The sequence below is a fragment of the Bubalus kerabau genome, chromosome X (genome assembly GCF_029407905.1).
Source record: "Bubalus kerabau isolate K-KA32 ecotype Philippines breed swamp buffalo chromosome X, PCC_UOA_SB_1v2, whole genome shotgun sequence".
NCBI lineage: Eukaryota > Metazoa > Chordata > Mammalia > Artiodactyla > Bovidae > Bubalus > Bubalus kerabau.
Genome location: NC_073647.1, coordinates 23,399,543 through 23,427,078, shown reverse-complemented (window position 1 = coordinate 23,427,078; position 27,536 = coordinate 23,399,543). Strand labels below are relative to the sequence as shown.

Genomic DNA, 27,536 nt, shown 5'->3' with positions numbered 1-27,536 from the left:
AGTACTAAGTTTACTGAACTGTGTCTTACAGAGCAGGATGTACCTAACAAAAGAGCAAGTGCAATTTATCAGACATATGGTTTAACATATAGAACTCTACTTTTTCTATGAACATCTGGCACATCAGCACAAATGTCTTGGTATAACTTTTCTCCTGTTAAGACCCCAGTGGCTTAGTTGGGTAGCACCTCCAATCTTCTGAAATTCACCTCTTACCAACCTAACTAAGCAGTGGGGGAGGGGGGGGGGAATAAAGCTATCTGGCTATGGCAGAGGAGTGGCTTGAAGAGAATGGGAGATCTGGCTGAAATGAGGAGTGAACCAGGAGATGAGGCACTGACTGATAGATAAAACTCTGTGAAGGCAGTAGGGTGCATTCAGGCTTTTTACAAAACCACTTCTGCCTCTCCGGCAGGTTGTGGATTAAAGGCAACTAAATGGCTACTATGTAGTACATCGGCTGTCTTTTGTTCTCCTACAAGAAAAACATTTATCAGGAGACTGACAGAGTGAAGATGACATATCAGTTTCTGGAGACCACTAAATAGCCAAAGACCACCCTGTTGTTTTTTCAAGCCTATCATTCTTCCTACAGGACCTACTCAGCCTAGGCCCCAGTCCTCAACCTCTACTCCCAACTATCTGAAGCTCCATCAACTGAGAGTCCCAACAACTCCATATCTTTCCCTCAGTGGGGGCATAATCAAAGACCAGAGTGTTTCACAGAAAAATGTACCATGATATTCACCTACATAGAGTCAGAGAAATAGTCAAAATGGTAACACTAGCAGTAATACTTTTCATTCGTCAAGTACTTGCTCTAATATTGGGCTGGCCAAAAAGTTTGTTTGGGTTTCCATAAGATGTTACAGAAAAACCTGAACTATTTTTTTGGCCAACCTCATACATTATTATCAAAAACAACTATAAACAATAGCATGATAATTCTGTCTAAAATACATGATTCTAGGACATATCCCACAATTAGAAAATATCACTGAGAAGTTATTAAAAGGAATATTCTACCATAATTGATAAAAAGTGAAGTGGCCCACTACTTAAGACTCTGGAATACACAGAGACCTAAGTTACTATTCAACCACGTTACTTAACCTCTCTGGGCCCCAGCTTCCTTATCTGCTAAGTGGGGATAATAGTAGTACCTGTGATTTAGGTTAGTTGGGAAGATAAATGAAATAAGCACTGTACATTCATTGGCACATTGCCCTGTACATCAGCATTACTCAATAAATGTCAACAGCTATTATTAGAAAGCTATATTATTGTTCATTATTACAAGGAAGTAGATATAAGTCAAGTCATATCTGTGAAAGTCAGATAGCATCTTTGACTATAAGGTTTCAGGAGGATTTAGAACTAGGGCTATTAAAATGGCTCCACATCATATACATGTTGTGTGTTAGTCGCTCAGTCGTGTTTGACTCTTTGCAACTCCATGGACTGTAGCCCACCAGGCTCCTCTGTTTATGGAATTCTCCAGGCAAGAATACTGGAGTGGGTTGCCATGCCTTTCTCCAATATACATGTTATTCATCAGCATATCTGTATTCTCACTCAGGCTCAGAATTAGATATTGGTATTTATTCCTTAAATGGGGCCCATTACAGTAACAAAAAATAACACTGTCACTCCTGTAACCCCCTTTAGGAATACTGAGCTTAGAGAAAGTAATAATTATGGGAACCCTCCATTGGCTTCACTTGACAACCCCCCTCCTTTTAATGCTACTGATGACTTCCCATGATACAAGACAAGAGCTTTGCTAGGGAACCTCAAGAAAGCCTTCAACAAGAGCATTGATACAAACCCTTCTTTGTTTCTTAGGTTTTACACTATGCCAAGCTAAAGAATTTATCCTTTATCCTCTTTTTCTTGATGAATACTGTTCTTGGGAATTCTTGGGCCAAGTAGCTATGTAAATCTAGTAAGGGATATGTTACATATTTCTAATAACACTACAATCATGGAACATTTCGTGCCACTGGTGAGCACATATTACAAACAGAATTCTAAATTACTATAGTCATATTAGGAGTTCACATATATATTCTTTTGTACTTAGCCCAGGAAAAAAACTTCCAACCCAACCAGTTGGATCACCAACTACATCCAAAAGTCGAAGCAACCAAACTGGCTTTCAATACAAACAAGAATGGGATGCTTTCATACTTTTGCCCCAGGGCCAAGGGTTATCAACCCATCAACGCTGAACTGTATGATAACCTTTCATGCACAAATGACTCCATTATGGAAGTGCTCATTTAAAACAGAACTTTGAGAGAGAGGATCTTCGTTCAGAAACAATTTCTAGGACATGAATGTCATAAATATATGAAGAAAAAATAAAGACCAACAGTGCTGTCTAATAAAAATATAGGGTAAGCCACATATGTAGCCACATTTAAAAAATACAAGCAAGTGAGATAAATATTTAATTTAACAAAGTACATCAAAAATATTGTTTAAATTTGTAGTCAATATAAAAATTCTTAATGATATATTTTATACACTTTTGGTGCTAAATCTTCAAAATCTCACATTTAGTTTACACTTACAGAACATCTTGATTCCAACTAGCCACCTACTCAAGTGCTGAATAACCACATGTGGCTAGCAGATGCTGTCCTGAATGGTGCAAATACAACCAATCTAACGTGAATGACTGGTATATCTGAAGAGACATACCGGCCCTCACTGCCACCTCAGCTCTTGACCCTCATTGCTGGAGCTCTAACAGTGTCCCCACCCCTCTTTGGGACCACTAGTCCACCTGGAGCTATGAGGAGGAAGAGGGGAAAGGATGTGTTTTTAACAAAGCACCTTGGAATCCCAACTCCATTTCCCAGTAGAAACAATAGCAAACACAATAGTTCAATGGATAAGTGGCATTAAGGGTTAATAGGCTTTCCTGGGGAGGAAGGTCTGGGAACCTAATCACCATTTAGAACACTGTATCCAGGAGATAGTGTGTTCCAAGCTTCCAGTAGGCACACAAAGGGACTGCCTGGATCTCTCATCTACACTCTTGGTAAAAGGGTGCTGAAAGACACGTTTACAGAGACTTGCTTATTTAAGTACTTAAATTAAACCAATTGGTTCCCTTCTTCATCCCCATCCTCTCTTCCCCACATATGGAGCATCCTTCAATCCTGCCCTTCTCTAGAAAGCACATTTATTCCTGAAATGTAGAAGACCTGTCATTTTGGAACACTCTGTGAAAGTGAGAATCCTGTATTCGGAGCAGTTGTCTTCCTGAAGCAAAGGCAAAATGTAAAGGACATATGTGCCCTTTCCATATGGTGCCCTGTCCTTCCGCAGTCCCTCCTACCCCCATCCCAGCCTCAAAGTCAAAAGCTCTCAAGTGACTAGCATTCATGCAAAATGGGCAACTTCAACTACATATTTTAAATCTCTCCCACCTTTCATCCTCCCTTCTCCCCAGCCCATCTCAACACAGGCTTCTGCCTTATCATCAAACAAGCACACAATCCTTATCTTGCTGCTGCTGCTGCTGCTAAGTTGCTTCAGTCGTGTCCGACTCTGTGCGACCCCATAGACGGCAGCCCACCAGGCTCCCCTGTCCCTGGGATTCTCCAGGCAAGAGTACTGGAGTGGGTTGCCATTTCCTTCTCCAAATCCTTACCCTATTTGTCTTCAAATCTACCTCATAGCTCTTTCTTTCAGGAGAAATGAACAAACTCTAGCTTGTAGGTTTCAAAGCCCTTTTGCATCCAATCTCAGCTAGTTGCAATCTTGACTGGATAAACTGAATTAACACTGTGTCTTGTCAATCTTCCCTCCCTTCCTTCCATTGGAATGAATGGACTCCAATCTGTTGGTTAAGAATCCACTGTTGTTGACATCCCCCATACCTTACTCCACATTTTCCAGTCACCTTCTTCCAGTGACTATTCTCAAGACCCTGAGGATTAAGACTATATCTTTTACTATTCCAATCTCCCCTTGGGCCAAGTTTTTCCTGGAGTCACCTTAGGCTCCAAGTATAGTATAGTATAGTCCACAGAGGGTGTTCATTGAACATATGGTTTATAAAAGCCCAGATTGCTGTAGTAGCAGTCCAGTGTCAGACTTCTCTTCCAGAAACACTATTTTGGTCATATCACTACAACAGTGGTAAAAGTTAGACCAATGGCTACCTCCAGGGGAGGAAGTGATTGTAAGAAGCAAGCGGCATCTTCTGGACAGACGGTTACAGACAGTTAAGGGATCATAGTGGAAGTTGTTACGCTGTTTGCAGTAGGAGTGGGCAGAGGGGCAGGATGACTTTTGAGAGTGTAGAATGAAGAATTGAGGCATGTCAGGCTAACCAAGCAGAGGGAACCACATAAGCAATGATACAGAATCAAGAGGCATATTGAGTCTGAAGAAGATGGTCAAGTTCTTATTGTGGTTGAAGCCTGAGGTCCAAGAAAAAAGTGTGAGGAGACACTGTGGGCAAAACCAAACTAAGGAGCAGGGATTTTATTCTGAAATATAATGGGGAGTCAGTGAAGAATTTTTAGTGTGGGAATGAGTTTTTATTTTACTTTAAGAATGAGCAAGCTAGTGGCAATGAGGGTGAAGAATCAGAGGTGAGCAAGACCATAAGTAGGGAGACCAAGTGAGTGGCTGCTGCCACAATGGTCCAGGTGAAGATTGTTGAAAGTTGAAACAAGAGAGGAGCAAATAAGAACGAATGGCTAGGGACTTCCCTGGTAGTCCAGTGGTTAAGAATCCACCTACTAATGCAGGAACACAAGTTTGATCTTATTCTCAGTAGTTGTGGTGTGGACTTAGTTGCTCTGCGCCTGTTTGCCTAGAGCCTGTGAGCTGCAACAAGAGAAGCCACTGCAATGAGAAACCGATGCACCATGACTAGAGAGTAGCCTCTGCTCACCACAACCAGAGGAAGCCTGCACACAGCAACGAAGACCCAGCACAGTCAAAAATAAATAAATAAAATTAAAATTAATGAAATAGAAACTTGAAAAAAAGAATAAATGGACACAAGAGAGGTTTAGAATACAGAACAGACAGGACTCCATAATTTTCTCAGCATTCCACAGTCATCTTCCAGCTTGAACCTATTCTGAAAATAGCAGTGCTAATTCCCTTGACCACAGAGCTAGTCTTCTACCAAAACTTCCCCACTTTTCTCTCTCTTCTTTAAAACAAGGAATATTTTATTCACTGCAAAACTAAACAACAAACAAAAGTGCACATAAATACAGTGGTATACACATGACTGGTGGAGGGTTCTCTGTATAAGCTTTTACTAAAGTTCTAATGGCAGAAAGCAAAGAACTAAAGAACCTCTTGATGAAAGTGAAGAGGAACTAAAAAGCCTCTTGATGAAAGTGAAAGAGGAGAGTGAAAAAGTTGGCTTAAAGCTCAACATTCAGAAAACGAAGATCATGGCATCTGGTCCCATCACTTCATGGCAAATAGATGGGGAAACAGTGGCTGACTTTATTTTTTGGGGCTCCAAAATCACTGCAGATGGTGACTGCAGCCATGAAATTAAAAGATGCTTGTTCCTTGGAAGAAAAGTTATGACCAACCTAGACAGCATGTTAAAAAGCAGAGACATTACTTTGACAACAAAGGTCCGTCTAGTCAAGGCTATGGTTTTTCCAGTAGTCATGTATGGATGTGAGTTGGACTATAAAGAAACCTGAGCACCGAAGAATTGGTGCTTTTGAACTGTGGTGTTGGAGAAGACTCTTGAGAGTCCCCTGGACCGCAAGGAGATCCACCCACTCCACACTAAAGGAAATAAGTCCTGATTATTCATTTGAAGGACTGATGCTGAAGCTCCAATACTTTGGCCACCTGATGCAAAGAACTGACTGATTGGAAAAGACCCTGATGCTGGGAAAGATTGAAGGCGGGAGGAGAAGGGGACGACAGAGGATGAGATGGCATCCTCATCCATCCTGATGCCATCATGGATGGCATCACCAACTCAATGGACATGAGTTTGAGTAAACTCTGAGAGTTGGTGATGGACAGGGAGGCCTGGTGTACTGCAGTCCAAAGGGTCGCAAAGAGTCGGACACGACTGAGCAACTAAACTGACTGACTGAAAGTTCTAATTCCTCCATCTTTTACTCTTATATAAAGAAAAAATGCTATCAGTCAGAGTACTTCATTCCTAAAATTCCTTCGAGTAAAATATATTTAATTTATAGGCTGGATAAAAATCTGGAAGCATTCATCTTTTAGGTATGTATGTGTAATTGATATATAACACTGTATTCATTTAAGGTTTTCAACATAATTTGATATTTGTATACAGTGCAAAATGATCACAATAAATCTGGTTAATACTCATTGCCACACAAAGTTACAACATTTTTTCTTTTTTCTTATGAACTTCTAAGATTTACTTTCTTAGCAACTTTCAAATATACAATATTATTAACTATCATTACCATACTGTACATTACATCTCATGACTTTTTCATACCTGGAGGTTTGTACATTTTGACATCCTTCACCAACTTTCCCCACCTTCCACCTCTCACAACCACCAATCTGTTCTCTGTATCTATGAACTTGTTCTTTTTTTGTTTTGTTTTCAATTCCATATTTAAGTGAGATCATATGGTATTTGTCTCTCTCTGTCTGACTTATTTCACTTGGCATAATGTCCTCAAGGTTCATTCATGTTGTCACAAATAGCAAGATTTCCTTCTGTTTTATGGCTGAATAATATTCCATTGTATGTATATACTACATTTTCTTTATTTACACATCAATGAACACTTAGGTTATTTCCATTTCTTGGTTATTGTAAATAAACTGCAATGACCATGGGGGTGCATATATCTTTTCAAGTTAATGTTTTCATTTTCTTCAGATAAATACCCAGAAGTAGAGTTGCTGGATCATAGGCTACTTCTAGCTCTAATCTTTTGAGGAACCTCCATACAGGTTTCCACAGTGGCTGCATAAATTTACATTCCCACCGACAGCAGAGGAGGGTTCCCTTTTCTCCAAATCCTTTCCAACACTTGTTATTTGTTGTCTTTTTGATAATAGCTACTCTAACAGGCCTGAGGTGATATCCTATTGTGGTTTTATTTGCATTTCCCTGATGATTAGTGATGGTGAGCATCTTTTCATGAGCCTGCGGTCCATCTGTGTATCTTCTTTGAAAAACTGTCTATTCGGATCTTCTGCCCATTTTTAAAATCAGATTGTTTAGTTTTTTTTCTGCTATTGAGTTATGTGAGTTCTTCTAATATTTTAGATAGTAACATCTTATCAGATACATAATTTGGAAAGATTTTCTCCCATTCAGCAGGTTGTCTTTTCAATTTGTTGATGATTTTTTTCCTCTTTTTCAATTTCAAAATAATGCTTCAAATGGCTAGTGAGGAAGGTGAAAAGGAAACATGGTCAGGGAAGAAACAACTAATCATAAAAGTAGACGCACCACCTTTGTAGTATTTTGAGTTTTCGATGCAATTGCCTCTGATTGTTCTCACAGGCTACTTTACTGCTGTTTCACCCAAAAGCACTTCCTTAGCTTCCAACCACAGTGAAAGGCTCCCCTAGAAGTCACTCCTTTTCCAAATTAGGCCCACAAAATATACTCATGGGCATATGACAAAGTTAAGCCTTAGTTTAAAATACCAGTAAATATTTGCAACAAAGATCACTTTTAAAAGCACAGGTTCACTTCCTAAATCTGTAAGCCAAAACGCCTTTTGCTGATACATGTTGACAGAGGCACACAGATACCAGTAAGCAAGACTGGCTATAGGATGTGAAAAGCAACACTCAAGGGAAATTTTTACTTTTACAAATGCTGTTTCGAATTACAGACTTGGGATATTTCTTTGAAACATCTCTCCCTATTTATATGAAAAAAATATATGTCTGTCTGCAATGTATACATGTGTTTCAGCTATTTCTAGAAAACTGACTCAGTTTTATGTTTAAAAAAATAGTATTGCCTTCAATAAAAAGAAATCACTTTAAGAAAGTAGCTTCAAACATCAAACTATGTGGAATACTTATTATCTACTCCAGTCTCATGGCTCACTTTCTTCTTGATGCCCTCAGTTTGCTCAGACTTAGTAGTAGTGACAAGCTTACCTCTGCTATTCACTGAATAAAAGGAAATTATGACTCATAGCAAAACAAAACATACAAGACAGCAGAACCTCAGCCAAAACTATTAAGAACTATTATACCAAAAAAAGAGAAAAGAAACCCACCCCACTTCTTAAAACCATGTATTAGTCTTATAAGGATACACTAGAAATTTTAAAATATTAAACAGCTTCAACCTAGCTATGTACACTAGAGATACCATTGTATAAATGTAGTGTTAACACTTGTGACACTATGTATAAAATGTGTCTACAAAGCAACACTTGAAACAGATGTAGCACAAAATACTTGCATTTCATATGCCTTTTATATGGTTCCCCAAATCAAACTTACTTCCACCCATGTCAAGCTGACTGCAAGTAACAGGTCTGACTAATTTTAAAAGAGCTATGCAGTAAGAAGCTACGAAGTCCTGGGTGAAATACTATATTCATATGCTTAACAGTACACTTTAGTGAAGAATTCCAGTCACAGTAACTTTTCACAACAAGATTTATTGTCAGAGCTTGTAAGTGGATATACTGGGAATAGTTCCACGCCTGTTAGGGAATAAACCTTCCAACCAAATGCACAACTCATGCCTGTTATACCACCAATACAACTGAATCTTCTACTAGGAAAAAAAATCAGTTTTGCAGTGTTCACAGTTGGACATAACCAAGACCTGAGAAATAAGTAAGCAGTTTCTTTGACAAGAGATAAAGCCCTCTAACTGTAGAGAAACCCAAAAACACACTTCACGTTTTTCTGCAGAAAAATAAGTTACAAATAAAACCTCATCTAACATCACTTTGCTGAAAGGACCTCAGACTCCTAGGGAAGAGTGAAGTTTTAAGTAGGAACTAAGACGCCTGCTGACAGTCAAATAAAGACCTATTTGATAATTGGTGTGACAGAAAACAGACATTTATGGCTCCCAGCTATCGGCAAGTGAAAGATTAGATTAAATTTTAAGAAAAATTCACCAGATGTTCTAAAATTTCAGACCTTCCAAAATGGCTAGGTCCTAGAAGCAGAAGAACAAATAGTTACCACATGCTGAGGGGAGGGATGGGGTGGGCTGAAAAAGAGTGACTGAATGGGACTCAGAGAAAGAAAGTGCTACCAAAATATGGCATATCATTAGCAATTCAGTTATAGACAGCAAAATGACAAAAACATCACTAAAATCAGTAATTGTTCCCTAGCACATGTAGTTATCATATAAGAGTAAAGAAAAAAACCTGAATGACTTTGGAAAAGCGTAAGCAAGAGGATAGCTCATGATTAGCAATTGAAAGTGTTAATCAAAATGTCTTCACATACCTGTCCACATAAAAAAAAGATCAAAGCCAGCTTAGAAGAATGTTTTTTACTTCAGGATAAAATGTAGTATACAAGATTGCAAGATAAAAAGAGCTGACAGATGAAATTTCCACTAAAAACAAAATTCAACTTTTCCCCTCTGCCCACAGAACTACCTGGAGCATCTAAAATACCATGGGTAAGTTACACGGCCACGAAAAATTTTAAGGATGAAGACTATGTGGCTACTGGGAATAATTCATAGAACAAAACAGATGGAAAAGGTAGAACTCAAAAGTAATATAACGCTAGGTTTAAAAAAAAAGCTGTGATGATGGTTAAAAGGGGGGCCAGACTTTCTTATTCCTTTCCAAAGATTCTGTAAATATTGCCATAAAAGCTTTATAGATCAAAAATAATTTTTCATCTATGAGTCTTGGTGTTCAGCAAAATGTTTTTAATTTTATTTTTTAACTTTACAATATTGTTCAGCAAAATGTTAACTAAATTACTCCTTTAAAGAAAAAAAAAAAGTCTACTGCTTTGTAATTTATCCTGTTTACTATTTCAAAATAAGGAGGATTTCAAATGGCCACAGTACAACAGTGGGTTCTTATCTGTATTAGTACTCCAAGGGTGTAGACTTTCATACTTAGGATGGACAAACATCTGCTTTTCTATGTGGAAAAAAAATGGTCACACCCTTGTAGGAAACTGACATGTTAAAAAACTTATGGCCTTCTTAAAGATGTCTACTTGCTCCATTTTTCTAAATAGATAAATCAAAAACAGAAAACAAAGCATTAAAACCAGAATGGTTTTCAGGGGAACCTACTAATCAAACTGTTAACCGAAGATACGAGTTACAAAAGTAAAGTCTCTCTTCGGTTTTACTTCCGAAGGAACGCTCTCTTTAGCCAACGATTCAGTTTGGTAGGTTCCATTCTTTTAAACACCTCACTCGGCTAAAACGGATTATAACACATTCAGTGCCTCCTCGGCTCTGTTAAGAGAATTTGAGAAAAAGAGGGCATCTAGCAAAAGACGTCAAGGATTATGGTAATATATGTTTAAAATTTCAATATGCAAGCAGGACTCTTAAGCAGGTTGCATTAATAGTCTGAATTCTATTTTATCGGGCCACTGCAGGCAAAGCAGTTCTTTATCTCCGCACCATTAGGATGAGGGCTGGAAGGTGAAATGCTCCCTACTTCTCTCCTGCAGGTCAGGACCCCGTGGATCAAGTCATCGAATTTGGCTATTGTAACTGCGCACAGCGAGTCCTCCCCTTCCTTCCTTTCTCTTCCCTGGACAAATCCCTACGTGACTAACACAAACCTAATTTATGATGTCAGTAGGTAGGCCAGGTCCCCCAAAAGCTCTGTCCCCGCGGGTTCCGACTAGGCATCTCCCCGCCCCACCCCGTCGCGGCTTGGGTGGAATCTACAATGAAACACCAACAGTAGCTAAGGTAACAGAGCCGGGGTTAACAGGACCGACACAGGAGAAGCAGTGAACAGGACTGTTTCTGCGGGCCGGGGGGTTGGGAGGCTGGCTCCGCGGACTGATTTTCCATTGGGTGGGGGTGGGTTAGAGACCACAGACGCACAAAAGCAGCAGTCTAATCTTTGAAGGCCGGCGGCCGGCTCTGCCACGCTCTCAGCAGGAAGGGGAGGGGAGCGGGAGGAAGAGAGGGAGGAGAAGCAGCGCAGGGCGGGAGGAGTGGGGAGGAGGGGCCGGGGGCGGAGCCCGGGCGCCAGGAAAACCCGCGCGCGAGTCCGCAGCACCTCGGGGCGGAGTAGCCGGCGCCGTCCGGCCCCTCGGCCTCCACCGCGCGCGGTGCGACCCGAAGGGGCGGGCCCGTCCGCAGCCTCCCTTCGCGTCTCAGGCCCTCCTTCTCCTCTCCTCCCTCCCCTCCCTCCTTTCCATCTCAGCAGCGCCCTCGGTCTCCCTCTCCGGTTCATACAAAAGCAAAATGTCCGCCATCTTCCGAGGCAGCTGTGCCCGTCGCCGCCACCAGCCCGGCTCTCCTGCGGTTTCTCCTCGGGGCCGCCCCTCCCCCGGCCGCCTTCCCGACCCCAGGCGCCGCGGCTCCTCGGAAGCTGCGGAGTCACCACTCCCCCCGCCCTCGCCCCCACCCCACCCCGCCCTGCCCGCCCCGCCTGGCGACGCAGGACCGCCTCGGGCGGGGGCAGGGGGTCTCGACTGCCCAGGCCAACTGGCTCCTGCTTCCCGCCCGGCCCACCCCCTGGATGGCCCTTTACCTTGATGCAATACGGGGGTTCGTCGTAGGTGACCAGCATGTACCTGTCTCCGCGGCTGGCCGGATCCCGGGCACGCAGCTACAGGACGAGGGATGACGGAGGGGGCCACGAAGGGAAGGGGGTGGAGGGGGCGATACCAGCGTTACAGAAGCACCTAAATCCACCACCAACCCCATCCTTCGGGAACTCTCCCCATCTCTCCCCTCCCCTCCCTTTACCTTCAAGAATAACTCCACAGCGCCTTTGGCAATATCCAAATAGGAGGTGCCCAGGTCAGTGCGCTGGTTCATAGAGGCGGACGTGTCTATGAGGAACAGCAGGATGGGCATCTTCCCCCACACCCCTGGCTCCGCTCCCCACTCTTGGCCCTCTTGCCCTCACTGCCGCGTACTGCCACCTGAACCCTCAACTCTCGCAGAGCCAGGGTGCAGGGAGCAAGAGGAAGACGGGACGGGACGGATGGAACTGCTCCTGGCCTCCTCTTTTTGCAGCCCCACCTCTTCTCCCAACAAGGGAACTTGAAAATGTGAGCGTGTGTAGCCCTCGGGGCCCTCCCCCTTCCTCTCTTCTGGCACCACTACTGCCGCTGCTGCTGCCGCAGAGACTACTACCCGAGCATCCGTCCACGCTCACTGAAGCGCTCGCCCCAGACTGAGAGCTGTCTCTGTTCACCGACACACAACTTCTGTCCGCTCACCTACCATGGGCACCATGTGACCAGAACCCACGCCATTGGCTGCCAATTATGTGGTATTTGCATATTCATTAGATGACAGGGCAAGGGGAGGGACTTGGGCGGACCTTGGGAGTTGAAGTTTGAACCCAGGCAGGGGGTAAGGGGAAATGTTAAGGACCCTCCTTTAGAGGACTTGGAAGCTGTTAGGATACTTAGGGTGGCTTGAATGGAGTTTTCGCTTGCTCTTTAAAGATGATAATTCGAAAAGAAGAGTGAATTTGAGCAACAGTTGTGCAGAAGTACAGAAACAGATGCTTGGACAGGCTGCACAGAAAACTGCTTACTGCAATCGATCAATCCTGCCAGTGGCTAAGACCGAAACATTTCAGAAGCAGCAAACTTCTTTCCTGGCAAGACTTACTTGCATTCCTTCAGATCCCTCCCCACTCTTGGTCAGTATTTGTAAGTCTGTTGCTGGCCTTGCATTCCACGTATCTCTACTTAGAAAGGAAACTAAAGCACAGTTACCTAAACTGGCGTTTTGTGTGCACAAGCTTCTTCAGTTTCGTTGAGCACTTCAAAGTATTGGCCTGCCTGTGATGATTCTACCTACTGTTGTGTCTCTGCAGCCTTTACACACGGAAGGTTTGCCAACCTGGTTTCTGATTCAACTCACATTTATTGAGCACCTATGAAGTGTCAGCCATCCACATTAGTCTCGTTTAGTCTTTGAAATCATTGTGGTAGGTGGCATTATGTTCAATTTTCAGTAAAGGAAAGTGCAGCTCAGGTAAATGAGGAAGCACTGAGGGATGTGCTCAGGTGTGGCTCTAGGGAGAGACTCAATGAGTGGCCAGTCACGCTTGGCTGACTGCTTCATGTAACTCAGATTTTAAATATGAAGGTGTGCATTCCCAGAACTATGCTGCACACAACATGGAGTCCTGAACTAAAGTGTGTTTATGACTTCATTTGCTATGTTCCCTTGTAACAGACATTTAAAAATACATATTCAATAACATTTTCATAAAAATAAGATTTCAGAAGAGGCCACATAAGCAATATATGAATCAGGGACAAAAGTAATACAAATAAAAGGTGAAGTAGGAGCAGTGGTCCAGTACTTCAGAAGTTCAAGAGCTTTTCTAGATGAGGCACTGAGCAGGAAGGAATTGAACTCCTGCACTTTTGAACATACTCTCTTCTTTTTTCATGTCTCTACTCTCTTATTCCACTTGTACTCTCTAAATCAGTTGACTTTAATACTTCACCATAGTCCCTCATTCTAGACCTCTTTCTACCCTCATGTCTGAGGTTACCAGACATCTCTCAGGAAGGCATTCCTACAAAGCACTGCTCTCTTGGCCTTCATTCCCTTCACAACGAATGTTAGCATTCTTTGCCCATGTTTCCATTTCATGTGGCTGACTGTGGTGTGGTCCACTCCCATACAGCAGACTCTTTGTTTTGGTGAGAGTTGGTTTAATTTCTGACTTGCCAAAGATTTGTTACATTTTGCCTTTAAGCAAGCCCTAATCCCCACATCTTGACAAAAAGACCTTCCTTAACCTGATTACTATCCCCTCCCAAACTCTACCTTTTGTGGCTCAGAGAAGAGTAAAATCTCACTGTCTGGTTTTCCACCATCTGCTCCTTCCTCAAGGCCATGCCACCTGATTTCTCTCCCCAGCACTCTTTGGAAACTGCTCTGAGGATCCAGGGGCAAGTTCCTGGCCAAATCTAATTGTATGTTTTATATTTTCTTTGTTGACTGTAGAGCCGTTTGTCCCTTGCCTTTCTGAGCTCCCCCTGCACCTGCCACCTTGCCTTTCATCACTTGCCACTTCTCCCAGCATCTTCCTTACTGCTTGGACTATTTGTTTTCAACTTCTCTGAATCCTAAATTTAATTTCTGTCTCAGTCTGTGGCTACCGCTTTTCCTCCCACTGGTCCCACTAAGGACTTTGTTATTGCCACAATCTTTATTCATTTATCCATTCTTTCTTTTTTTTATTTAAAATTTTTTTTAAAATTTTATTTATTTTAATTAGAGGCTAATTACTTTACAATATTGTATTGGTTTCTTTATCCAAATATTCCTTGGGTGGATCTTCTATATGAGAAGCAACAAGAATACATTGGTGAACAAGTGACACAGCATATTATAGCAGTGAAGAACTTGGATTTCGGGGTTCAAATCCCAACTCTGCCATTTACTAGCTATGTGACCTTGGGCAAATTAGTTAACTCTGCCTCAGCTTCATCATCTGCATAATGACAATAACAATAGTACCTCATAGAATTGTTATGAGGATTAAATGAATTAATATTTACAAAATGTTTACAGAAGTGCTTAGTACAGAGTCAGTTCTATGTAAGTGTTAAATAAAAGAATAGATATAGTCCATGGGCACATAGGTAACATTCTAGTGGGGAAAAAAGTGTAGATAAAATGCTATATTAAGTGCTATGAGAGAGGAAATGCATAGTGCTCTGGGAGCACTGGAAAGAATGTATATTCTAGAAGAATTGGAGAGGTGAGGGGGATATACAGAGAAGGTTTCCTGAAGGACACGACCTGCAGGAAATGTGAGAAGTAGCCTGGTGATAGAGAGCTAGCTGGTGGAGATGAGAACGGGGCCGGGGAGGAGGGAGAATGTTCCAGGTAGGCAACGGTGAGGTGGTCAGATGGTGAGACATTGAAAGAAACCCAGTGGAAAAAAGAAAGTTCTATATTGCTGGAATGTAGGGTAGCTGGGGGCGGGGGAACAGAATGGGGAGGGAGATGGCTAGAGATGGACGAGCTTGCAGAGGTGGGAAGAGTCAGGTCATGCAAGGCCTACCAGGCCCTGTCGAGGAGTTGGAATTTTAGCCTTGGAGCAATGAGGAACCATAGGATGATTCTGTCGATCGTGTTCAGCATGGTGAATGGGAGAGATGAGAGTAAAAACAGAATACAGAAGACAAGTGAAGAGTCTGTTTCTTTCATCTCAATCGGCTAAACCGTCGTGGTTACAAGAGCCTGGAGAGAATATTGAAAGTAAATGGTCAGTCTGCGTGGAAGGGCACAAGCTGACTGAGGAAAGCAGAAAAATAAGTCTCTCAGTAGGGACAAGCTGCCCCACTCTGGCAGATCTGGGGGAGGGGAATACACTAGAGTCATGAGTCCTTCATTTCTTAATCACAGTGTGCAAGGGTAAGCTGTCCTGTAAGGTAAGGCCTAGTCTTCTTCTTCCCATTTTGGCAAGGGGGGAAACAGATTCCTCAGCTGGTCAGCCGCCCAATGTAGCAGCTCAAGCTCCCCTCCCCTCAACTCTGCAGGAATAACACAAGAATGAGAGGGATGTGTGGGATGCCCGAGAGCCCAGACACACATTCAGAGCAGCCCAGTGTGGAAGTAGCTCGCCAGCAGGGTGCAGAGTGGCCAGAAGAGAGAGGAGGGCTGGAGGGAGTCTGTTAGCTTCAGGCAGCACCACAGGTCTGGAAACTGCTCTCTCATTCCCCAAAAGACTGGCCTTGGATAAGCCACCCTGTGGGATTGTGAGAGACCTGACTTTGCCATTATCTGCCTCCTGACACCTGTTGATTTTACCTGTGTTCAGGGAACCCTCTTTCTGAAGCCTTATTGGAGGAGAGCTGGTGAGGGGTGATGGCCATGGTGGGGTGCCCAGAGAATTGAGGGAAGTGCCCTATGGAGGTAACCTGGGGCACCAGAGATACAGGCGTATGCCAGTCGAGGGCAGTGAATTTTCCAGCACAAGGCCTAGCACAAGACTTTTTAGCTGCTCCCTTCTGCCCTGGCCCAGGCACAGCAAATCATATGGACATTTATAGACCTGGTGACACTGAGAAGCGGCATAGGCTAAAAATAAAAATAGCTGGTGATGAAACTTGGCCCAGGGCAGCCCCCAGACAAGCTCCCCAGGGCTTTTGCCACTTGGGTAACCTCTTGTCACCAGTCAGGGCATAGGATCCTCTGGATGGAGGTTTTTTGTTTTTGTTTTCTTTGTATTTTTCAATTTATTCAATGGCACCAGGTCTTAGTTGTGGCACTCAGGATCTTCCATCTTCATTGTGGCATGATGGATCTTTAGTTGTGGCGTGTGGGATCTAGTTCCCTGACCAGGAATGGAACCCTGGCCCTCTGCATTGGGAGTTCGGAATTTTAGCCACTGGACCACCAGGGAAGTCCCTGGGTGGAGATCTTGGAACCTCCCTCTTTTTCTTTCAGATCTTTTGTGATGTTCCCCTCCTTCTATCTCACCACCCTGAGACCACCACCCCATGTTACCTGTGGTATGGAACTTGTCAGGAACTCACAAGGCAAGTCTGTGGAGCTCCAGGGGGGCGCACATCACACATGGGGTTGGGGAGAGTGAATGCCAGAACAGCGGTGGAGAAGGCAGAGCCCACCACTACCAGCCTCAGCCTCTCTGGCCTCCAGCCACCTAGAGCCCTCTGCCCCCTCCTTCCCCACATGCACCAGGGCGTCAAGTACTGAGGAGTTTCACCTTGCAGGTATTAGTCAAATTCATCTCATTCCTTTTCCCTTGGTTTATGCCCTTTGCATCTTAGCTCTAGTTTCTTTTTTAACTTATGGGGAGGCTTAATGCTGTAGAAAATTCTTCAACAGTTCTTGCACCAAGCTATTTCCACTCATAAAAAGGAGAAACATTTCTATTCCTGCTAAGGCACAGATTTCATAATTCTTCCCTCTCCTTCTTAAGGCTGTTTTTTAAAAATTGACGGCATTACAGCATTTAAACCATGTTAGAACATATCTTTTACAATGTAACAATGCTAGAACTGTACTTGTACTTAGGTGTAGCAAGAAACTCTACAGCTACTTTCCTTGTTGTAAATCACTTAATTTGTCCTAAATATTGCCAGGTTTTTCATCCCCCTTCCACATGGGGATGGAAGATATCTTTTGAGTAGAGCTGGTGGGCCTTGTACCACCACCCAGGAAGTTACTTACCTGGTGTTTGGTTATCAGAATATCTACTTCAGCCTCCTCTGCTTGGCACTCTGCTAAGTGCCTGGGGCAAAAAGATGAGCAGGACATGGTTCCTGTTCATCTGAGCGTCTCCTCCACTGGGGAAGACTGGTTATATAAAGCAGACACTTTCAATACAATATGGTAGATACTAAGCTAGAGAGACAGTTGCAACCGGGTTTTGTGTGTGTGTGTGTGTATTTTTCAGAGTTAATTGTTTAAACATTTGCTACAATACTTAATAAGTGAAATTGTTTAGATTTTTAAAATCTTATATATTATATCATAGGTCCAACAAGAAATAGTCAAATTAACATCCTAAGCACAATAATCGATAGGCAGTCCTGCCCCTATAATTCTTGTTTAGCTTTAATTAACACTTTTGAATTATTCCCTTTTCTCTAACTGGGAAGTATTTGTTTGAGGACATGTGTGGGGGAAAACATTGAAAGAATTTGTAACTGGATTTTATTTGAGCCAAGAAGGGTAGGCTGCGGTCAGCTAGTTATCAGGGAAAGCCTCCTGGAGGAGGTGATATCTGCGAAGAAAAGGAGAGGCAGTTTTATCTCAGGATAAAGGAGCTCTGAGGCCTTGAAACAGGTGACTGTGTGTTGTGGTCCCTACTGGTGCCCGGCCCAGGTCCCCTTTTGTGAACATGGGCTGCTGCAGGCTCACAGCTGCTTCCCCTGCTCCGGAAAATTCCCCTCAGGAGGGAGAGCCACCTGGGCCCAGAGGTAAGGCACCATGGCACGTGGGCAGCCTGCCCAACTCCCCTCCCCCAAACTGCAGCCAATGACACAGCCCCCTGGCCTCAGAATGGGATCACCCTGTGGTGTCATTCGTGCTTCACAGCCTGAGTGATCTGGCCAAAGCTGGACTCCAAATGAAACCACATTCTTGCTTAGCTCCATTCCCTGTCCTACCCTGCTTCTCCCTCGCCCTTCCTCTTGAGATAGCTCTTTCAGGGAACCTGACCTAGGAGAGTATGTTTGATGAACTTCTTGAAATTTGGCATACTCGATATTTTGACATACTTCATATTAAGGATGTGAGTGAAGACATAATTGGAAGATTAAATCTAAGAATTAGGCAAGAACCAGATCATAGAGAATCTTGTGTGCCATATTAAAGACTTTGAGTCTTTTTAATTTTTATATTAAGTCTTTTGATATTGAGTCTTTATGTTAAAGACAAAAATACTCTTCTTTGAATCATGCTCCCCACCTTTAGTGATGTAGCCTCCTCACCTATAATGACTTATTCACTTAGGCTGGGGCGTGGGGGACTACTGAGGTCCTTAGTTACATACAAATCACTCTGAAAGTGATAATTCATTACTTAGAGCCATTAATATTAATAGTCTCATTCACTTTAAAATACAATGGAGTATGAGAGATTGTATTTTCCAAAGATAGTCATACCTATCATTTATCTCACCTGCATGCTCTTACAATGTTGCTAATATTCTTCCCACTGTGAGAGGAGGTCTGTGCTTCCTGCTGTTGAATCTGGGGACAGGGGTTTGTGAGTGCACTGGCCAATGCCATGCAGTGGAAGCAACGCTGGGAGATATAAAAGGCAAGGTCATAAAAGACAATGGCTTTCACCTGGATGGATCCTCTTTCTCTCTGTTAGGGTGATTATCCTTGGAACTCAACTGCCATGTTGTGAGGAAGGCCACATGAGGAGGCCACATGTTGGTGTTCTGGCAAACACTGCCAGCTTGGCCCCCAGCCGACACCAGCATCAATTGTCAGACGTGTGAGCAAAAGAGCCATCAGATGATTCCAGCTCCTAGCAGATGTCATGGGGCAAAAAACAAGTTTTCCCTACTGTGTCTAGTCTGAAATCCCAACCCGCAGAAACCGTAGAGATAATACATGATTATTGTTATTTTAAGCCACTAAATTTTGGAGCAGTAGATAACTAATATATCTGTCTAGACTCTGGAGTTATGATTTTCCCTTCAAAATCAGCTCCTCCAGTTTCCCTCCCCAGGTTAATGATATCTCCAAGTTTTTTCAGTGACAGAGCTATTTTTAACTCACAGTTATCTGTCTACTTACATATAATTAGTTGTCAGGTCCTATAGATTTTCCTTTCTACACTGTCTCTGCCATCCATCCTTTTCCTCAGTACTTGTCTCTCTCCACATTAAACCAAAGCCCAGCTCTAATTATTCTCATACCCCTGCTCTAAAACTGTCAACTTTCACAGAAATATACTTTTTAGGTGAATTCTAGAAGTCCATCTAGAATATATATAATCTAGATACATACATATTCTATCTACATACGTTTACAGAAATAATACTTTGCTTGTTCATTGTAACAAATTCTGATTTGTTACCATACAGACATGTGCAGAAACAGTGAATGTAGTTACTGTTAACATTTGCTATGTTACATTCCAGACATTTTTCTAGGTAAATGTGTTTGTGTGTATTCTAGGGATGTATGTGAGTGTGTGTGTGAGAGAGAAAGACAGAGAGAGAGAAAGAGAGATAGAACTCCGTGTTATGTAAACATACATGATAGATACTGGAGAAGGAAATGGCAACCCGTTCCAGTGTTCTTGCCTGCAGAATCCCAGGGACAGTGGGGCCTGGTGGGCTGCGTCTGTGGGGTTGCACAGAGTCGGACAGGACTGAAGCAACTTAGCAGCAGCAGCAGCATGATAGATACATTTAAGAAACATTGTTTATCAAAAATAGGATCACAACACACATCTTGTTCTCCAATTTTGTTTTTTACCTGATACGGCTTCCTGGTTATCTCCTCATGACAGCCCAATGCAGATCTACTTCATTTTAAAAGTTGCACAGTATTGCACCATAATTTATTTAACCATTTCCCTATTGAAAAACATTTGGTTGTTTCTACATTTTGCTTCAAATAGTGCTGCAATGAGTATTGCTGTGCAAATATCTTTATGGACTTGTGCCAGTTCTGGAGATTAGAGTCTAGAAAATGCAACCACTGGATCACAGGGTATGGACAATTTATGAATTGATGAGGAACACTAGATTGTCCTTCTAATGTGGCTGTTGTGCCTATTGTCACCCTTGTAACAGTGTGTCAGTGCCCATTTTCTCACAGTCTAGCCAAAACAGGCTACTATTAATTATTTTTATTTGTTTCAAGCTAATAGGCAAACACACTTCTGCACTGTTTTTATTTGTATCTATTTAATTCATGGAGTTGAATAGTTTTTCAAGTTTATAGGCCACTTATATTTCCCTTCGCATGAACTGACTCATCCTTTATCCATTTTTCTACTGAATTTCCAATATTTCTTAATTCTTTCTATGTGCTTTTTATTCAGGATGACTCTTCATTCTGTTGTGTGTTGTCACTATTTGATCCAACCTACCAATATGAGTTTTAATGTTGTTCATGGTGTCTGCTAAGTGTTATAACTTTTCTGCTGTCAAATTTGATTGACATGTTCTTTATGACTTCTGGGTTTATTGTTGTGATTTAAGAAACTCTCTCTAATCCATGACTATGAAGAAAGTTCTATATTCTCTCCTAATACATTCATGATTTTATTTTTCAAGTGTTTAAATCTTTATTCCAAAGGCCAAAAAAGAAATCATATTAGCAACAAAACGGATTACAGCTTAAGTCTCTAAAAAGGGTACTGATTAAGTAAACTATAATGTGTTACATTCATACTAGACAGCCATCAAGATAGATAAGGTAGACAGCTTTAAAAAAAATTGTTTATCAAACTAAGTGGAAAGGACAGAAGGCATAGTATGATTCTATCTTCTTATATATGCATAAAGTGTCTGAAAGTATATATACTACAGCTTTAATAGAAGTTCCTTCTACGAAGTAAACAGATCTATGTAGAACTTTATAGTTAAAAATTTTGTTCTAATATTTTCAGAAAAGAGAGGTATTTTTCATTCAGAAAAACACTGCATGAATGATGTGTTAACAGTGTGCTGCTGCTGCTGCTGCTAAGTCGCTTCAGTCGTGTCCGACTCTGTGCGACCCCATAGACAGCAGCCCACCAGGCCCCGCCGTCCCTGGGATTCTCCAGGCAAGAACACTGGAGTGGGTTGCCATTTCCTTCTCCAATGCCTGAAAGTGAAAAGTGAAAGCGAAGTCGCTCAGTCATGTCTGACCCTCAGCGACCCCATGGACTGCAGCCTTCCAGGCTCCTCCATCCATGGGATTTTCCAGGCAAGAGTACTGGAGTGGGGTGCCATTGCCTTCTCTGAACAATGTGCTACACGTGGATAAAAGAAAAAAGGAACATGATGGAGGAAACAGTGAGAAAACAATTAGAAATCTACAGTTAACATCAATTCACATCTGTTAACTGTGGGAACTAACTACAGAGACATAATTAGACTTAACATCAAATGGACTTTACAAATACACAAACCATTCCCCATTGTTTAACATAGCTCAAATATAAGAACACTTCCTTGCTCTTTGGCAAACATCTGTAGTAAATAAAAATTCTGATTAAATTAACACTATTCAAAGAAGCTGCTGAAACAATGAGACATTTAAGAAAATAACATAGTTTTCTATTAAAAGAGAAAAAAGAGCCTTTAGTGACTCCCCATCACTTAAGACTGGGTTACCCAAACTTGTTTGAACATCAAAATCACTCTAGGTATTGTTAAAAGAATAGATTTTCAGGCACCACCCAAGGCCCAAATCTGATTTTGACCCAGAATCTAAATCCTCATTGAAGGGATCTGGAATTCTGTAATTTTAACAAGCTCTCAGGTGACTTTTCTAATTATACAAATTCAGAAAACTAAATTTGTGATCTATAGATATAAATACAAACCTTTTACCTGGACACTTAAAAAACTCTCTGAGACTCCTGTCAGCATTTGCAACTTCATGTGAAGTATAATGCTTCCGGTTGTTGGAACATGTTAGATACTAACCAGTAGGAATGGTTTTTTTTAATTAATTTATTTTTATTTTTACTTTTTTAGGCCCACTATCACAAGGCATGTGGGATCTTAGTCCCTGAGAATCGAACCTGAGCCCCTGCAGTGGAAGTGCAGAGTCTTAACCACCGGACAACCAGGGAAGTCCCAGGAGGAATGCTTTTTAATTGAGATATAATGCACATACCATAAAATTAATCCTTTTAAAAAGTACTATTCAGTGGCAGTTAGCATATTCACGAGATAGTGCAATCATCGGCACTCTCTAATTCCAGAATATTTCATCATCCCCAAAAGGAAACCCCATGGCCATTAGCAGTCACTTCCCATTTCTTCCTAATTCCACTGGCCCTGACAACCACTAATCTAAGTTCTGGCTCTATGGATTTGCCCATTCTGGATATTTCATATAAATGGAAGCATTTATAATATATAGCCCTTTGTATCTGACTTCTTTCACTTTACATAGTATTTTCAAGGTTCATCCATGTTGTAGTATGCGTCAGTACTTTAGTCCTTTTCATTGCTGAATATTCTTCCATTGTATGGATGTAACACTTTTTTTTTACATTTTAATTACTAGTTGATACATACAAATTATGGAAAATTCTTAAAGAGATGGGAATACCAGACCACCTTACCTGTCTCCTGAGAAATCTGTATGCAGGTCAAGAAGCAACAGTTAGAACCAGACATGGAACAAGGGACTGGTTCCAAATTGGGAAAGGAGTACATCAAGGCTGTATGTTGTCACCCTGCCTATTTAACTTCTATGCAGAGTACATCATGCAAAATGCTGGGTTGGATGAAACACAAGCTGGACTCAAGACTGCCTGGAGAAATATCAGTAACCTCAGATATGCAGATGACACCACCCATATGGCAGGAGGTGAAGAGGAACTAAAGAGCATCTTGATAAAAGTGAAAGAGAAGAGTGAAAAAGCTGGCTTAATACTCAACATTCAAAAAATGAAGATCATGGCAACTGGTCCCATCACTTTATGGCAAAGACATGGGGAAACAATGAAAATAGTAACAGAGTTTATTTTCTTGGGCTCCAATATCACTGCAGATGGTGACCACAGCCATGAAATTAAAAGACCCTGCTCCTTGGAAGAAAAGCTATGACCAACCTAGACAGCATATCAAAAAGCAGAGACATTACTTTGCTGACAAAGGTCTGTAAAGTCAAAGCTCTGGTGTTTCCAGTAGTCATGTATGGATGTGAGAGTTGGACCATAAAGAAAGCTGAGCACTGAAGAATTGATGCTTTTGAACTGTGGTGTTGGAGGAGACCCTTGAGAGTCCCTTGGACTGCAAGGAGATCCAACCAGTCCACCCTAAAGGAGATCAGTCCTGAATATTCATTGGAAGGACTGATGCTAAAGCTGAAGCGCCAATACTTTGGCCACCTGATGCGAAGTACTGACTCATTTGAAAAGAGCCTGATGCTGGGAAAGATTGAAGGGAGGAGGAGTAGGAAACAACAGAGGATGAGATGGTTGGATGGCATCACTGACTTGATGGACATGAATTTGAGCAAGCTCTGGGAGTTGGTGATGGACAAGGAAGTCTGGTGTGCTGCAGTCCATGGGGTCACAAAGAGTCGAACATGACTGAGTGACTGTACTGACTGAACTGAACATATGTGGGTTATTTCCACCTTTTGGCTATTATGTTGCTGTGAACATTCATGTCTGGGAAGCTTTTAAAACTACTAAATTCTCAGTTCTTACCCCAGATCAATGGGATAAAAATACCTGCGAGGTGGGGGGATAGATGGTGACTGGACATTTTTTTTTTAATTAAGCTTACCAAGCAATTCTAATGGGTAGCCAGAATTGACAATAATCAGGCTAGATACCCCTAAGGGAGTGGTCTTAAAATGTAGTCTCTGAACCAGTAGTATTGGCCAGGACTTCTTAGAAATGTAAATTTCCAAACCCTACCCCACATCACCCCTATCAGAATATCTAGAAGATGCACTCAGAAAACTATGCTTTAATAAGCTCTCTGGGCAATTCTGGTGCACACTGAAGTGTGAGAACTACCATGCATCCAATCACTATCTTAAAATCCCCCCAAATCTGAATTTCAAAATAGATTTCCATAAAGATAGAGCAGATTTTCTTTACTCTATTCCTCCCACAAAACAGCTAAAACCTCTGGATGTTTTATAAAAACAAACCCAAGAAGCTGTTCAGTTGCTCAGTTGTGTCCAACTCTTTGTGATCCCATGGACTCCAGTGCATCAGGCTTCCCTCTCCCAGAGTTTACTCAAGCTTATGTCCATTGAGTTGATGATGCCATCCAACCATCTCATCCTCTGTCACCCACTTCTCCTCCTGCCCTCAGTATTTCCCAGCATCAGGGCCTTTTCCAGTGAGCCAGCACTTTGCATCAGGTGGCCAAAGTTTTGGAGCTTCAGCATCTGTCCTTCCAATGAATATTCAGGGTTGATTTCCTTTAGGTTTGACTGGTTGGATCTCCTTGCAGTCCAAGGGACTCTCTAGAGTCTTCTCCAGCACATTCTGTAAGCATCAGTTCTTTGGCACTCAGCCTTATTTATGGTCCAACTCTCACATACATTCATGACTACTGGAAAAACCATAACTTTGACTCTATGGACTAAGAAAGGGGAGGGATAAATGAGGAGTTTGGGATTAACAGCACACTCTGCTATATATAAAATAGATAACCTCCAAGGACCTACTGTAAAGCACAGAGAACTCTGCTCAGTACTCTGTAATAACCTAAATGAGAAAAGAATTTGAAACAGAATAGGGGTATATGTATAACTGAATCACTCTGCTGTACACCTGAAACTAATACAACACTGTAAATCAGCTATGCTTAAATACCAAATAAAAATAAAAAAACAAACCCAAGAAGATGCTGAAAGGTGGAGAGAAAAAGGCAGGAGCAGGAACCTGGGGAATGCAAGGCTCTACACAATGGTGGATTCTCTTGGTTTTCTTTTTGGCTCCTAGATGCCAGAGTGGGTGTTGGAGAAGCTGGAGACCCAGAATTCCAAAGGCACAGACAGAAAATCCCCAAGGAAAGCCTGCTCTCTCCAGCGAAAAGGCAAGCAGAGGGGTAGCCTAGCAAGACAAAAACCTTTTAGACAATACCCACTCTACTCCAGCCAAACCCCACAGAAATTACTGTGGCCCCAACCCACCATGCTAGGGAAGTCCTAGTGTAAACCTAGACATCCACCCTCAACAGCCCATAAGAAGTTACCCTGGTGCCCATGCTAGGGTGAAGTCAGAGGAAACCTAGTGAAGAGTCAGGACTTTACCGCTGCCCAGTAGAAATAGGTCACTCCACATCACTTACACCTCCCCGATGTCAGTAAAGGCCACATGAGGAGCAGTAACAAGGCATTCTGACCTCTTCCAGCCAAACAGCTATTAGTAGAGACCATATGAGGAGGCAGAACTAGCATCCCTGCATAACAGTAATGAGGAGCCACCCCAGGTGTCAATTCAGGCAAAGCAGAGAACCTATTTCCCTCTACCTGTCCATTAGGAGGAACTGTCTGCCCTTCCCTTGCCAGAGCAGTGTTGGAAAAAACCAGCTAAAACAGAAGGTTTAAATAAAAGCCAGAGTCTCACAACATAATACAAAATGTCCATGACAAAATAAAAATCACTTGTCATACAAAGAACCAGGAAGATATTCCACAAAGGAAAAAGATGCCAACACCAAGATGACAGAGATGTTAGAATTAGTCAACCAAGAATTTAAAGGAGTCATCATAAAGATGCTTCAAGGAGCAATTATGGACACATTTGAAACAAATAGAAAATCCCAGAAAATAAATGAAATAGATAAAAAAGAAGCAAACTGAAATTTTAGAATTGAAAAATACAAAAGCAAAAATAAAATTGCAATTGATGGCCAATCACCAGAATGGGCAGGGTAGAAGAAAGAAACACTGAAGTTGAAAATAGAGCAATAGAAATTTCCTTTTATTAAAAACTTGTAACAGAGACATGTGGGACTATAAAAAAGATCTAAAAATTATGTCAATAGAGTCTCAACAGAGAAGAGGGAGGAGCTGAAAAAGTTCTTTATTTTAAAGGAAAAATTGCAAAATAATTTGGCAAAAGAAACAAACCTATAACTCTAAGAAGCTGCACAAACCCCACACAACATAAATCCAAAGAAATTCAGGCAAAGATAAATCAAAATAAAAACTAAATACAGGGTTATTGTTACCATCTTTCTAAATTCCATATATATGCATTAGTATACTGTATTGGTGTTTTTCTTTCTGGCTTACTTCACTCTGTATAATAGGCTCCACTTTCATCCACCTCATTAGAACTGATTCCAATGTATTCTTTTTAATGGCTGAGTAATACTCCATTGTGTATATGTACCACAGCTTTCTAATCCATTCATCTGCTGATGGACATCTAGGTTGATTCCATGTCCTGGCTATTATAAACAGTGCTGTGATGAACATTGGGTACACGTGTCTCTTTCAATTCTGGTTTCCTCAGTGTGTATGCCCAGCAGTGGGATTGTTGGGTCATAAGGTAACAATAACCCTGTATACGAGACAGCAAAAAAGACACTGATGTATAGAACAGTCTTTTGGACTCTGTGTGAGAGGGAGAGGGTGGGATGATTTGGGAGAATGGCATTGAAACATGTATAATATCATATATGAAACGAGTCGCCAGTCCAGGTTCGATGCACGATACTGGATGCTTGGGGCTGCTGCACTGGGATGACCCAGAGAGATGGTATGGGGAGGGAGGAGGGAGGAGGGTTCAGGATGGGGAACACATGTATACCTGTGGCGGATTCATGTTGATGTATGGCAAAACCAATACAATATTGTAAAGTTAAAAAATAAAATTAAAAAAAAAACTAAATACAATAGGAAATTTTTGAAACCAAAGTGAGAGAAATTGCACCTAACAAATAGGGGAAAACCAATTCAAGGCAATTCAGGTTTCTCATCAGAAACCATGGAGGGCAGAAGGAAGTGACAACATTTTCAAGTGCTGAAAGAAAAGAACTGGCAGTTCAAAATTCTATATTCAGCAAAAATATCTTCCAGGAATGAAGAAGAAATCAAGACAGTGTTAGATGAAGATAAACTAAGAGAATGCTATGCCAGTGGAAAAGAACGTTTACAGAAACTTTTATAAACAGACAGGAAATAATAAAAGGAGTTTCAGATTATTAGGAAGGAAGAATAATAGCATGAACAAAAAATATGGGTAAATA

General features: G+C 41.8%; 1 protein-coding gene across 8 annotated transcripts in view; it reads right to left on the bottom strand.

Moving 5' to 3' along the window:
* The window catches only part of LOC129638714 (integrator complex subunit 6-like), a 56,987-nt gene extending 44,679 nt beyond the window's left edge, over positions 1 to 12,308 (bottom strand). For 7 of the 8 annotated variants that reach the window (XM_055563335.1, XM_055563338.1, XM_055563337.1 and 4 more), the window contains exons 1-2: positions 11,912 to 12,045; positions 11,694 to 11,771 (exon numbers count right to left, since the gene is read on the bottom strand). In XM_055563335.1, the coding sequence (XP_055419310.1) occupies positions 11,694 to 11,771; positions 11,912 to 12,022 (189 nt within the window). In that variant the 5' untranslated portion in view covers positions 12,023 to 12,045. Of the gene's footprint in view, positions 1 to 11,693; positions 11,772 to 11,911; positions 12,046 to 12,190 lie in introns of those variants that run through there. The other variant, XM_055563336.1, reaches the window with a different exon arrangement.
* Positions 12,309 to 27,536: the final 15,228 nt, after the last annotated feature.